The following is a 13,453-nucleotide window of genomic DNA, read 5'->3' on the forward strand; positions in this document are numbered from 1 at the left end:
CTCCCCGCCCCTCCCCCTGTCCCCTGCCCCCGTCCCCTCCCCTGTCCCCTCCCTCCTCTCCCCCACTCCCCTCCCCCCCTCCCTCCCTTCTCCCCCTCCCCAACCCCGCCCCCCCAACCCCGCCCCCCCACCCCAACCCCGCAGTAGCTTTCTAAGACAGACATTAGGGGGGGGCGATTCTCTCATTCTGACCCGCTCAATTTTGGTGGGAGAAGTGCGCGTGCGCTGATTCGCGAGATTCGCGCATATGTTCCCGACACGCACGTGTCTCCCACCACTGGAGAGCAGGCTGGAAACCAGCGGGAAGAATTAATGTGATTTAAATGTGGTTATCGGGCCTGGGACTGAATTCTCCAGGCCTGATAGCATCTCCCACCCCGCCAGGAGGATTTCACTCCGGCGGGGTTTAGAATAGCTCCCACGTTCGGGGAACTAGCAGGAGATCCCACTGGAGTGAAGGGGGGGGCAATTGGGGCCCCCCAGGGGGTTGGGTGACAGGTGGTGGTGCCCCCTGGGCATGGGCACCCTGGTAGTGCCAGCCTATGCCCCCGGGCACTGCCCAAGGGGCAAAGTGCCCATGCCAAGGGGGCACCTTGGCACAGCCCACGGGGCATTGGGCTATGCCAAAGGGATGGGGCGTATTGTGGGTGGGACATAGGGGGCAGTCAGTGGAGGGGTCCCACTGCGACTCTGCATGGGGATCGGTCGGGGCTGGAGGGAGGCCAGGGATTGGGGCGGGCTGGGGGGTGTGGTCTCCCAGGAGGGTCTGCCTCTCTCGGGGGTGTCTGCCTCCCATGGGGGAGGGGGGCGTCTGCCGGGGTAGGGGGTGTGGGGGGGGGGGGCGTCAGCACGGCTGCGGGGGGGGGGGGTTGTGAGCGGAGAATGCAGTGCTCCAGGACAGGAGGGGTGGGTTGGGGCTGGCCCGGGAATGTTTGTGCGGGCCACAATCGGGCCGTGCGGACAGTGGAAGGGCAGCTCTGTGGGGGTCTCAGGCTGGCCAGCAAAAGGGACTGTGGCGTGAATAGGCCCCCCCCCCTGAGATTTTAATGATATTCACAACTGTGACCTCTGCATGGCCCAAAGTGGGGAGATTCGAGTCTGAATTCCCACTGAAAAAAACAATCGTGATTTACACCACTTTTCCTGCCAATTCAGCACTTAGAATTTTTTTGGGAGAATCCCCCTCGGTCTTTTATATTTCTAAAGGAGGATTTCTGTATATTCTAAAGAATATTTCTAATACAAATTGTAAGCACCCCTTGTGAAGCGGGACAGGTATGAAAAGTGGCCACTGTGACCATCGAATATATCAGCAATTTTCCCTAATATTTACAAAACTTTCTTATAGAGGCAAGATGAGCAGGCACATTCCCTTGATTTCAAGTTTTACATAATGTCCCCCTCTGCCAAAGTCCGATTCACCTCATCTCCAAGGAGACAGTCTTGCCTGTGTAGACAAGTTAGCACAGGTAAATGAGGCTCAATTTTTAATGTATAGAACGTGGTGAGGAAGTTGTTGGAGAAGATTCTTAGAGATAGGATGTATGCGCATTTAGAAAGGAATAAACTCATTAACGATAGTCAGCACGGTTTTGTGAGAGGGAGGTCATGCCTCACTAACCTGGTGGAGTTTTTTGAAGAAGTGACTAGAATGGTTGACAAGGGAAGGGCCGTGGATGTCGTCTATATGGACTTTAGTAAAGCGTTTGACAAAGTCCCTCATGGAAGGCTGGTGCAAAAGGTTGGATCTCATGGGATAAAGGGGGAGGTGGCTAGATGGGTGGAGAACTGGCTTGGTCACAGAAGACAGAGGGTGGTAGTGGAAGGGTCTTTTTCCGGTTGGAGGCCTGTGACTAGTGGTGTTTCGCAGGGCTCTGTATTGGGACCTCTGCTGTTTGTGATTTATATAAACAATCTGGAAGAAGGTGTAACTGGGGTGATCAGTAAGTTTGCGGACGACACAAAATTGGCAGGACTTGCAGATAGTGAGGAGCATTGTCAGAGGCTACAGAAGGATATAGATAGGCTGGAAATTTGGGCAAAGAAATGGCAGATGGAGTTCAATCCTGATAAATGCCAAGTGATGCATTTTGGTAGAAATAATGTAGGGAGGAGCTATACGATAAATGGCAGAACCATAAAGGGTGTAGATACGCAGAGGGACCTCGGTGTGCAAGTCCACAGATCCTTGAAGGTGACGTCACAGGTGGAGAAGGTGGTGAAGAAGGCATATGGCATGCTTGCCTTTATAGGACGGGGCACAGAGTATAAAAGTTGGGGTCTGATGTTGCAGATGTATAGAACGTTGGTTCAGCCGCATTTGGAATACTGCGTCCAGTTCTGGTCGCCACACTACCAGAAGGACGTGGAGGCTTTGGAGAGAGTACAGAGGAGGTTTACCAGGATGTTGCCTGGTATGGAGGGGCTTAGTTATGAGGAGAGATTGGGTAAACTGGGGTTGTTCTCCCTGGAAAGACGGAGGATGAGGGGAGACTTAATAGAGGTGTATAAAATTATGAAAGGCATAGATAGGGTGAACGGTGGGAAGCTTTTCCCCAGGTCGGTGGTGACGTTCACGAGGGGTCATAGGTTCAAGGTGAAGGGGGGGAGGTTTAACACAGATATCAGAAGGACATATTTTACACAGAGGGTGGTGGGGGCCTGGAATGCGCTGTCAGGCAAGGTGGTGGAGGCGGACACACTGGGAATGTTTAAGACTGATCTAGATAGCCACATGAACAGAGTGGGAATGGAGGGATACAAAAGAATGGTCTAGTTTGGACCAGGGAGCAGCACAGGCTTGAAGGGCCAAAGGGCCTGTTCCTGTGCTGTATTGTTCTTTGTTCTAATGTTGGAGAAAGCCTTCTTGGCGTTGGAGTGAGCACTGGCTGCAAAGAGCATTGCCCGGGCCCAAAAATAGGCCCAAAGGAATTTCTAGCTCATAGATTTCTGTTATAAGACTAAAATATAAAACATCAAATTACAATGCAAATATAGGGGGGGAATTTTCCACCCCAGTTTATAATGGACGGGAATGTTGAAGAGGGTGGATAATCGAGTGGGAGTCCCAAAATGGCTTTTACATTGGCGGGATTTCCCTGTTCGATTGTCTCTGCCCTCTGCCAATGATGCAAGGGGGATCCTGACTTCCCTGTGCATCGTTTGACTATGCTTGACAGTCCCCCAAAGGTGGATTGTCCATTCCATTCATGCCAATGTGAATTATGACAGGTCCCCCACGACGTGTGCCTGGCAAACAGAACCCACCAGGGTGGCACAGGTGAGTACAGCCCCTGGGGAGAGAAGGTCAAGCCACCTTGGAAATGTTTTTGGCAAGTAATGCACTGGCAAGGTGGAACGTTAATTCTGCTGGTATTAATGAACAGAAAAAGTTGAATGTGAGTGAATTTCTCAATCATGTGCAACGCATAAGGCACTTTGGTAATCTGATTTGCCTGACATTTCAGCTTGTAAAGCTGGTTTAACGTGACAAACACGTAAACACAACCAGCTCACAAAAACATCTTAAAGGCCAAATACGTTAAAGTTTCCAGTCAATGTATCTGTAAACATTCCAGCATCGGGTAGTGAAGGTCAACAGTTATTGGAATGGCTCCCATTAATATAACTTTAACTCCCAAATCAGACAACGAATCCAAAGTTTCTTCTTCTAAATAGAGTACAGCAAAGCTCCTTGGGCTCCATTAGAAAATCCCAACATAATACAAACGCATTAAGGCTGAAATTTATATTTTCAGAAATAATGTTTGCAAAATATAAATCCCACACACTGCTGTCTAAGTACTTTGGCATTTGTCTACAATAGTTTTCCTTTAATACCTTATAAGCCATGCCATTAGGAGAACGTTATTATTTTAACAGGAACTTGCGGGTGATGACAACTGCAACGTGCACATTTATAGTGACTTTAATATAACAAAATGTCCCAAAAATGCTTCACGCAGATGAAAATAACCAGTTACTGTTGAGATAAGGTAAGGACTGAGGCAACTAAAAGCATGTCAAGGAGGTAACTTTGAAGAGAATTTTTAAGTGGTAAAGAGGGGGGCAAAGCTTTTTAGCAGCACCATGCTCAGCCTCATAGAGTTATAGATTCATAGATTTTTACAGCACAGAAAGAAACCCTTTGGCCATCATGTCTGCACCAGCCATCAAGCACCTATCTATTCTAATCCAATTTTCCTGCATTTGGTTCATAACCTTGTAAGCTATGGCATTTCAAGTGCTCATCTAAATGCTTCTTTAATGTTGTGAGAGTTCCAGCCTCTCGCACCCTTTCTGGCAGTGAGTTCCAGATTCCCTCTGGGTGAAAAGGTTTTTCTTCAAATCTCCTCGAAATCTCCTGCCTATTTCCTTAAATCTATGCTCTCTGGTTATTGATCCCTCAACGAAGGGGAAAGGTTTCTTCCTATCTACCCTATCTATGTCCTTCATAACTTTCTACACCTCAATCAGTCCTTCTCAGCCTTCTGAGAACATTCCCAGCCTATCCAGTCCTTCTTCTGAGCTGAAATGCTTCAGCCCAGACAACATTCTGGTGAATCTCCTCTGCACCCTTTCTAGTGCAATCTCATCCTTCCTATAGTGTGGCGACCAGCCTACTGAAGGCTCTGGAGCCAAAGACAGAGTGGAGGATAAAATATGATAAAAGAGTCAGAAAGCTCAATGATGACCAGAAAGCAGAGAGACACAGGGCTGGATTTTCAATAGGGATTGGGAACTGGAAATGGCAGGCTAGTTCTGGGTCCCAATCCCACAAGGCATACTTTCAACACACCCAACACAATCTTCAAGGCTCCAGCTATTTAAAGGGCAGAGAGCAGATTCGCCATCCAATCAGGGTAGGTTGATGATCTCCCCATGCTGGAAGGTGAATGGGAGGCCCTGCTGCACTCACTGATTGACAGCACCACTGGCCAAGGTTATAGCAGCTGATTTTGCCGATAGAGACTATGGGGAACAAAGGCAGGTATGTTAATTTTATGTTTTAAGAAGCCACAGGTGCCTGGCCATGATCGTGGAGGGGTGCCTTGTGGACCAGGAATATGTGCCTCGCGTGATCTTTCATGCAGCCTCTGCTACCCCCACCAACCTACTCTGAAGCCACCCACTAAGCTGATCTCGATATGGTCCAGGTCATTATAAGGTGCGCCGCATTGATGAATGCAAGTTCCAGTCAGCGTGGGAATGGGGCATTAGTAGGTCCCACAGTTTATAATGGGACTTCATTGAAGACACCTCAGGACTGGGATCAGGATTGTGGCAGCAAACTGGAACGGAGGTCTGTAGGGATTCTATGATTCTATGAGAAGAGGCTGGCAACTAACATAAATGGAAAGACAAAGATCTTCTCAAAGCATATCAATAATAAGAGGACGATAAAGGCGGAGTGGGGCCAATTAGGGACCAAAAAGGTCTTTTATGCATGGAGGCTATATTTCAAGTTGATAGATTACCAAGACCACATGAAATGCATCCAAATACTGAAGGAAGCAAAGGTGGCAATTGAGGAAGTGCGTCATCGGTCAATAATTCAGTTTTTAAAAACAACTTGAAATAATCTTCTTAATACTTCTTTTAAAGTTTGCTCTCCTTTTTGTTCCAGATTTGCAAATAATTTAAATTGCCTCTGTTCTTTTGCGGTTTCCAATGATATGTGAGTTCAATTAATCTGCTGGCTGTTCAATCACTTGAAGAATTCTGAGGTCCAAAGTAAATTAAATCTGAATTTCTAATTACACACAGTTGCAAAAATTTGCAATTACAAGTGCTGGTTTGCAGTTAAGTACACAGTGGATTTCCACACATCTAAGAATTTCTCACTTTCCGATTGATGCACATATAATCTTCTGCCACAAAGAACAAGCACAGCAGATGGATATGGCTCATAAAAATACAGCTGCTACACTGCTAGTATCAGCCTACTGTGACAAGTGAAGCAGAATTGAGCAATATAACCTAACCTTCGCTTATCACAAGCCACTTACCTGGTGTTCCAGTTTCATCAGAGACTCAGTGCACTTCTGCGGATATTCAGCCACCTAAACTTGTGTGTGCATTGACATTTAGCCAACATTCTCATATTCACTTCAGTCCACCATAAACAAGCCAATAATGATGCAAACCAAGAATAAGATCAGAACAAAGGACCACAGTAAGCAGTGCCAAACAAAGTGCTATAGCAATGCAAGCTTTAGAGGCAATTTTCAGGTCTCACCGTGCCTAGCACAGATCGCGCTAATCCAGGAAAATTGCATGCAGGCCTAAAAACAGGTTTTGTGCCCGGCGCCAAATAATTTGCAATCGTCCCGATCCCTTGCTGGATCTCACCCAAGGGACACAAGGCCTAATAGCATATTTGAAATAGTATTTAAATATCCTTGGCTAGTTCAACGCCGGATTCTCTCAGCTCCTGGGATCTTCCGACCCTCGGGCGCTGCGAGAACTAGGCGAAAATCACAATAGATGCAATGGCTACACTGTAGGGCTGAGAGGCTACTGAAACCCCCAGGAGATCGGGAAGATGGCTGGGTAGTGCCCCTCTGGCAGTATCCATCTGGTAGTGTCCACCTGGTACACTGGCATTGCCAGGGCAATGCCAACAGGGTGAGGCCTGAGTGGGGTTCATGAAGGGAGGCCATGACCAAGGGCTACTTTGATGGGAGGGTTATGAAGGGGTGGGGCATGAAGTGTGGGTTATGAAGATGTGGGCATGAAGGGGAGAATGTAGGGGTGGGGAAAAAAGGGGTGGGCATGTCAGGAGTCATGAAGACCCATTGGGAGGCCTACAATGCCCCGATGCCGGTGATTCATGTTGAGGGGGTGGGGAAATATGCCACCGATGGTGCAGGGGGGTAATTTCCATGGGAGGGTGGGAGGTGGTCTTCCAATGCACTGTGTGATCGGGGCACTCTTTCAATACGGCACCCGACCGTTTTGTAATTGTGCTTACCAGCGTGTTTAGACCCTGCCCCTTCCAGAATTGGCATGCAACCCACCACTCTCCCAAAAAATGTGGGATGATTGCAGTCCAGTCCATGCCAGACAGACTGGCACAGATCACTCCGGTTTTCTTCAAGTGCCAGGTTTCAGATGTTTCAGAAGGGACAGGGAGGGAGGCAAAAGAGGTGGGGGAGTGGCACTGTTGATCAGAGATAGTGTCTTGGCTGCAGAAAAGATGGACACCATGGAGGGATTGTCTACGGAGTCTCTGTGGGTGGAGGTTAGGAACAGGAAGGGGTCAATAACTTTACTGGGTGTTTTCTATAGGCCGCCCAATAGTAACAGGGATGTTGAGGAGCAGATAGGGAAACAGATCCTGGAAAGGTGTAATAATAACAGAGTTGTCGTGATGGGAGATTTTAATTTCCCAAATATTGATTGGAATCTCCCTAGAGTAAGGGGTATAGATGGGGAGGAGTTTGTTAGGTCTGTTCAGGAGGGTTTCTTGACACAGTATGTAGACAAGCCTACAAGAGGAGAGGTTGTACTTGATTTGGTATTGGGAAATGAACCTGGGCAAGTGTCAGATCTCTCAGTGGGAGAGTATTTTGGAGATAGTGATCATAACTCTATCTCCTTTACAATAGCATTGGAGAGAGATAGGATCAGACAAGTTAGAAAAGTGTTTAATTGGAGCAAGGGGAATTATGAGGTCATCAGGCAGGAAATTGGAGGCTTAAATTGGAAAGAGGTTTTCTCAGGGAAATGTACGGAAGAAATGTGGCAAATTTTCAGGGAATATTTGTCTGAAGTTCTGCATAGCAACGTTCCAATGAGACAGGGAAGTTATGGTAGGTTACAGGAACCGTGGTGTACAAAGGCTGTAATGAATCTGGTCAAGAAGAAAAGAAAAGCTTACAAAAGGTTCAGGGAGCTACGTAATGTTAGAGATCTTGAAGAGTATACAGCTAATAGGAAGGATCTTAAGAAGGAAATTAGGAGAGCCAGAAGGGGTCATGAGAAGGCCTTGGCAGGCAGGATTAAGGAAAACCCCAAGGCAATCTACAAGTATGTGAAGAGCAAGAGGATAAGACGTGAAAAAATAGGACCTATCAAGTGTGACGGTGGGAAAGTTTGTATGGAACCGGAAGAAATAGCAGAGGTACTTAATGAATACTTTACTTCAGTATACACTATGGAAAAGGATCTTGGTGGTTGTAGTGCAGACTTGCAGCGGACTGAAAAGCTTGAGCATGTAGATATTAAGAAAGAGGATGTGTTGGAGCTTTTGAAAAGCATCAAGTTAGATAAGTTGCCGGGACCGGATGAGATGTACCCCAGGCTACTGCGGGAGGCAAGGGAGGAGATTGCTGAGCCTCTGACGATGATCTTTGCATCATCAATGGAGATGGGAGAGGTTCCGGAGGATTGGAGGATTGCGGATGTTGTTCCTTTATTCAAGAAAGGGGGTAGAGATAGCCCTGGAAATTATAGACCAGTGAGTCTAACCTCAGTGGTTGGTAAGTTGATGGAGAAGATCCTGAGAGGCAGGATTTATGAACATTTGGAGAGGTATAATATGATTAAGAAAAGTCAGCATGGCTTTGTCAAAGGCAGATCATGCCTTACGAGCCTGATTAAATTTTTTGAGGATGTGACTAAACACATTGATGAAGGAAGAGCAGTAGATGTAGTATATATGGACTTCAGCAAGGCATTTGATAAGGTGCCCCATGCAAGGCTTATTGAGAAAGTGAGGGGGCATGGGATCCAAGGGGACATTGCTTTGTGGATCCAGAACTGGCTTGCCCACAGAAGGCAACGAGTGGTTATAGATGGGTCATATTCTGCACGGAGGTCAGTCACTAGTGGAGTGCCCCAGGGATCTGTTCTGGGGCCCTTACTCTTTGTGATTTTTATAAATAACCTGGATGAGGAAGTGGAGGGATGGGTTGGTAAGTTTGCTGATGACACAAAGGTTGGAGGTGTTGTGGATAGTGTGGAGGGATGTCAGAAGTTGCAGTGAGACATTGATAGGATGCAAGACTGGGCAGAGAAGTGGCAGATGGAGTTCAACCCAGATAAGTGTGAGGTGGTTCATTTTGGCAGGTCAAATAGGATGGTGGAATATAATATTAATGGTAGGACTATTGGCAGAGTGGAAGATCAGAAGGATCTTGGGGTCCGAGTTCATAGGACGCTCAAAGCAGCTGTGCAGGTTGAGGCTGTGGTTAAGAAGGCATATGGTGTACTGGCCTTCATCAATCGAGGAATTGAGTTTAGGAGTCGTGAGATAATGTTGCAGCTATATAAGACCCTGGTCAGACCACACTTGGAGTACTGTGCTCAGTTCTGGTCGCCTCATTACAGGAAGGATGTGGAAGCCATAGAAAGGGTGCAGAGGAGATTTACAAGGATGTTGCCTGGGTTGGGGAGCATACCTTATGAGGATAGGTTGAGTGAGCTCGGCCTTTTCTCCTTGGAGAGACGAAGGATGAGGGGTGACCTGATAGAGGTGTATATGATGTTGAGAGGTATTGATCGAATGGATAGTCAGAGGCTTTTTCCCAGGGCTGAAATGGTTGCCACAAGAGGACACAGGTTTAAGGTGCTGGGGAGTAGGTACAGAGGAGATGTCAGGGGTAAGTTTTTCACTCAGAGGGTGGTGGGTGCGTGGAATGGGCTGCCAGCAACGGTGGTGGAGGTGGATTTGATAGGGTCTTTTAAGAGACTTTTAGATAAGTACATGGAACTTCGTAAAATAGAGGGTTATAGGTAAGCCTAGTAATCGCTAAGGTAGGGACATGTTCGGCACAACTTTGTGGGCTGAAGGGCCTGTATTGTGCTGTAGTTTTTCTATGCTTCTATGTTTCTCTCTGTCATAAAACTTAGTCATTTTTTGAAAAAATTCTGTCTGTTGTTTTGCTGCATATGAAATGAAAGAGGAAAGGAAAACCAAGCGCACAGGTGGATAAAATTTGTATGGTTGTGGTGTTTTGTAATTCACTCGGAGTCTGAGTCTGAGGACAGCATGGTGGCACAACGGTTAGCACTGCTGCCTCACAGCGCCAGGGACTTGGGTTCAATGCCCAGCTCCGGTCACTGTCTGTGTGGAGTTTGCACATTCTCTGTGGCTGTGTGGGTTTCCTCCGGGTGCTCCGGTTTCCTCCCACAATCCAAAGATGTGCGGGTTAGGTGGATTGACCATGCTAAATTGCCCCTTAGTGTCAGGGGGACTAGCTAGGGTAAATGTATGGGGTTATGGAGATAAGGCCTGGGTGGGATTGTGATCGGTGCAGACTTGATGGACCGAATGGCTTCCTTCTGCACTGTAAGAGTCTATCATTCTATGATGTGGCAAAAACATGCATTTTTTTACATGCATGTTGTAGCCTCGAGCTATGAATAATTGTGGTACAAACTCTTGCCATTGCATGGCTGACCAGGAATCTCTTCTGTTCTTACTGCCCACCATTGGCATGTGATGGAAGAATTTGATATTCAACTTGTTTGGCCATGCTATGAACACATATTTCACGGTCTTAAGTTCTGGAGTAGAACTCAAACCCAGGACTTCTGGATCAGAGACAGGTTACTATCAAAAAGAAGCAAGCCAAAAGACATCTAAAATTTGTACAAATCTACCTAAATCAAAATTAAGCCATCCCAACTTTTAAAATCACCCTTGATGCAAAGTCAAAAGTTACTTGCACATTGGAACCATGATGAAACAACTTATGTAGGAAATACGTTTGCACCTGACTTACAAAGCTACGTACCAGGAAAACTTTTGTAACTGGAGTTATCGAAAATTTCCAAAATATAAAAAGTTGTACTCACAGAGAAATCATTGTCTGGAAACAGCAGCATATCTTTAAGGAGGTGATCCTGAATTTGGTTCTCACTTTCTTCAACGACTGCCTCATAGTCCAGTGGTTCAACGATTTTAGGCTTCTCTTGCTTCAGAAGAAAATTTTTTGGAAAGCATTAATCCATTTGCATTTAAATACTGAGGAGTCCCCACCCCTTAAAATCTAAGATACACACAGCATTGGGTTGAAGTCAAAGTGACTCTGTACAGCTATCACTGTACATCAATACAGTGAATTAGAGCACATAGGTCGTAAACCTTATTCATTTTTACTTCACTCTTTTTTTCTTGGATTTATTGATTTCAAACATTTTGGACATCACATTATAAATTCTACCATATGAAAATTACTAATTGTCTTTTCAACTCTTTTCATTTGCAAAAGCTGGCTACAAAGATTGTGAATACTCGGTGCATGCATTTGAGTGAATATTCGCAAAGCCCTATCCTGTCTGCTGTACAATGACACAATTAGGCTATGTGACTAATTCACTGCTGCCATCGTTGCTAAATTGGCATCAGTACTGCATCAGAATGTGCAAACAAGCCTTTAGCTAAACCTGCACCAAGTAACGCTGTCAACTGTGCTTGGACATATTCTTGGAAGTTTTACTACATGGCTTCCAACCACACCATGCTCCTGCCATTGTCAACCCAAAATGTCCATCTTCACAGCATACCATCTTCCTGTGCCACAAGGACAGAAAATGCTGGAAAGTCTCAGCAGGTCTGACAGCATCTATGGAGATAGAACAGAGCTAACATTTCGAGTTTGGATGAGTGCTCTGACAAAGTGACATCCAGACTCGAAACATTAGCTCTGTTCTCTCTCCACAGATGCTGTCAGACCTGCTGAGATTTTCCAGTACTTTCTGTTTTTGTTTCAGATTCCAGCATCCGCAGCAATTTGCTTTTATCTTCCGATGCCAATGGAAAGCAAATAGATTATTCATGTTGATTAGATGATTCTTAACTGTCAAAATAAAGCTTTTGCCCACCTCCAAACACAAGTGTTTGAAGAAAATGAAAAGAAAAACTATTTGTTTTCATTACCCTATCATTTTTCTCCTGTATTGAAAAGTACTGTCCAGGAGATTAATCCTGAAAGGCAGTGGCAAATTGCATGACCAATTTATTTTTAGCTCAGTTTTCAACCTGTGAATGGTTTCCAGTGAGGCACTGCAAGGTAGATTCTGACTGAATTAAAAATCTTCCGACGATTGAATTTGGCCTAACTCAGTGCACAAAACAGAAACGGAGCTCCAGTCTCCCAAGCTTGACATCTATACAGCACTCTCCAATAACCAGTGAATTATTAAACCAAGGGAAGAAAGATCCAAATAGCTATGCTTCTTCTGACAACAAGCACACTGGCTCACTAATTAAATGAGCCATAACAACAATATTGTACTTCTTTGACCAATCATTTTGGAATAACATATTTATTCTTCTAAGTATTTTAAATTTCAACTTCTCCTTTGTAACATTCTTCCTATGTATCAAATAAGCTGTGATCATCATAGAATCATAGATTCCCTAGAGTGCAGAAGGAGGCCATTCAGCCCATCAAGTCTGCACGGACCACAATCCCACCCAGGCCCTATTCCAGTAACCCCATATATTTACCCTGCTAATCTGCCTGACATTAAGGGGCAATTTATCATGGCCAATCAACATAAACTGCACATCTCTGGAGTGTGGGAGGAAACCGGAGCACCCGGAGAATGGGGAGACACGGGACGGCACAGTAGTACAGTGGTTAGCGCTGCTGCTTCACAGCTCCAGGGACCTGGGTTTGATTCCCGGCTTGGGTCCACTGTCTGTGTGGAGTTTGCAGGGGCGGCACGGTAGCACAGTGGTTAGCGCTGCTGCTTCACAGCTCCAGGGACCCGGGTTCGATTCCCGGCTTGGGTCACTGTCTGTGTGGAGTTTGCACATTCTCCTCGTGTCTGCGTGGGTTTCCTCCGGGTGCTCCGGTTTCCTCCCACAGTCCAAAGATGTGCAGGTTAGGTTGATTGGCCGTGCTAAAATTGCCCCTTAGTGTCTTGAGATGTGTGGGTTAGCGGGTGAATGTGTAGGGATATGGGGGTAGTGCCTGGGTGGGATTGTGGTCGGTGCAGACTCGATGGGCCAAATGGCCTCTTTCTGCACTGTAGGGATTCTATGAATGTGAAAGCTCCACACAGACGGTGACCCGAGTCCAGAATTGAATCCGGGTCCCCGGCACTGTGAAGCAGCAGTGCAAACTACTGTGCCACCGTGCCATGATATTGAGAGAAATAGAATGATAGAATGTTTCCAAATTTCCGTGTCATTCACTGATAATTATTTATTGAATAGATCCGTCTCAATAGTTTTTCATAAAAGTTATAAAAGCTTGCAACATGCATACTTCTTTGTGGTTTCAACTTCTGTCAAAGAATAAAACAACTCCATCATTTGTCAATTGGCGATTGAAAATTAGATATTAAATTCTGTAAAATGGCCTCAATAGACCAAAGAGATTAAGAGAAAAGAACAGAAAGACTTCCATTTATATCAGGCCTTTCATGACCATTGAATGTCTCAAAATGCTTTGCAGTCGATCAAGTATTTTTGAAATACAGTCACAGTTGTATA

At 45.8% G+C, this 13,453-nt stretch overlaps 1 protein-coding gene across 1 annotated transcript in view; it reads right to left on the bottom strand.

Annotated features, from left to right (window-relative positions):
• The window catches only part of dock10 (dedicator of cytokinesis 10), a 339,343-nt gene that overhangs the window by 182,439 nt on the left and 143,451 nt on the right, over positions 1-13,453 (bottom strand). The window contains exon 2 of the mRNA XM_078208965.1: positions 10,804-10,923. Coding sequence (XP_078065091.1) covers positions 10,804-10,923 — 120 coding nt within the window. The remainder of the gene's footprint in view (positions 1-10,803; positions 10,924-13,453) is intronic.

Source organism: Mustelus asterias, chromosome 3 (genome assembly GCF_964213995.1).
Source record: "Mustelus asterias chromosome 3, sMusAst1.hap1.1, whole genome shotgun sequence".
Taxonomy (NCBI): Eukaryota; Metazoa; Chordata; class Chondrichthyes; order Carcharhiniformes; family Triakidae; genus Mustelus; species Mustelus asterias.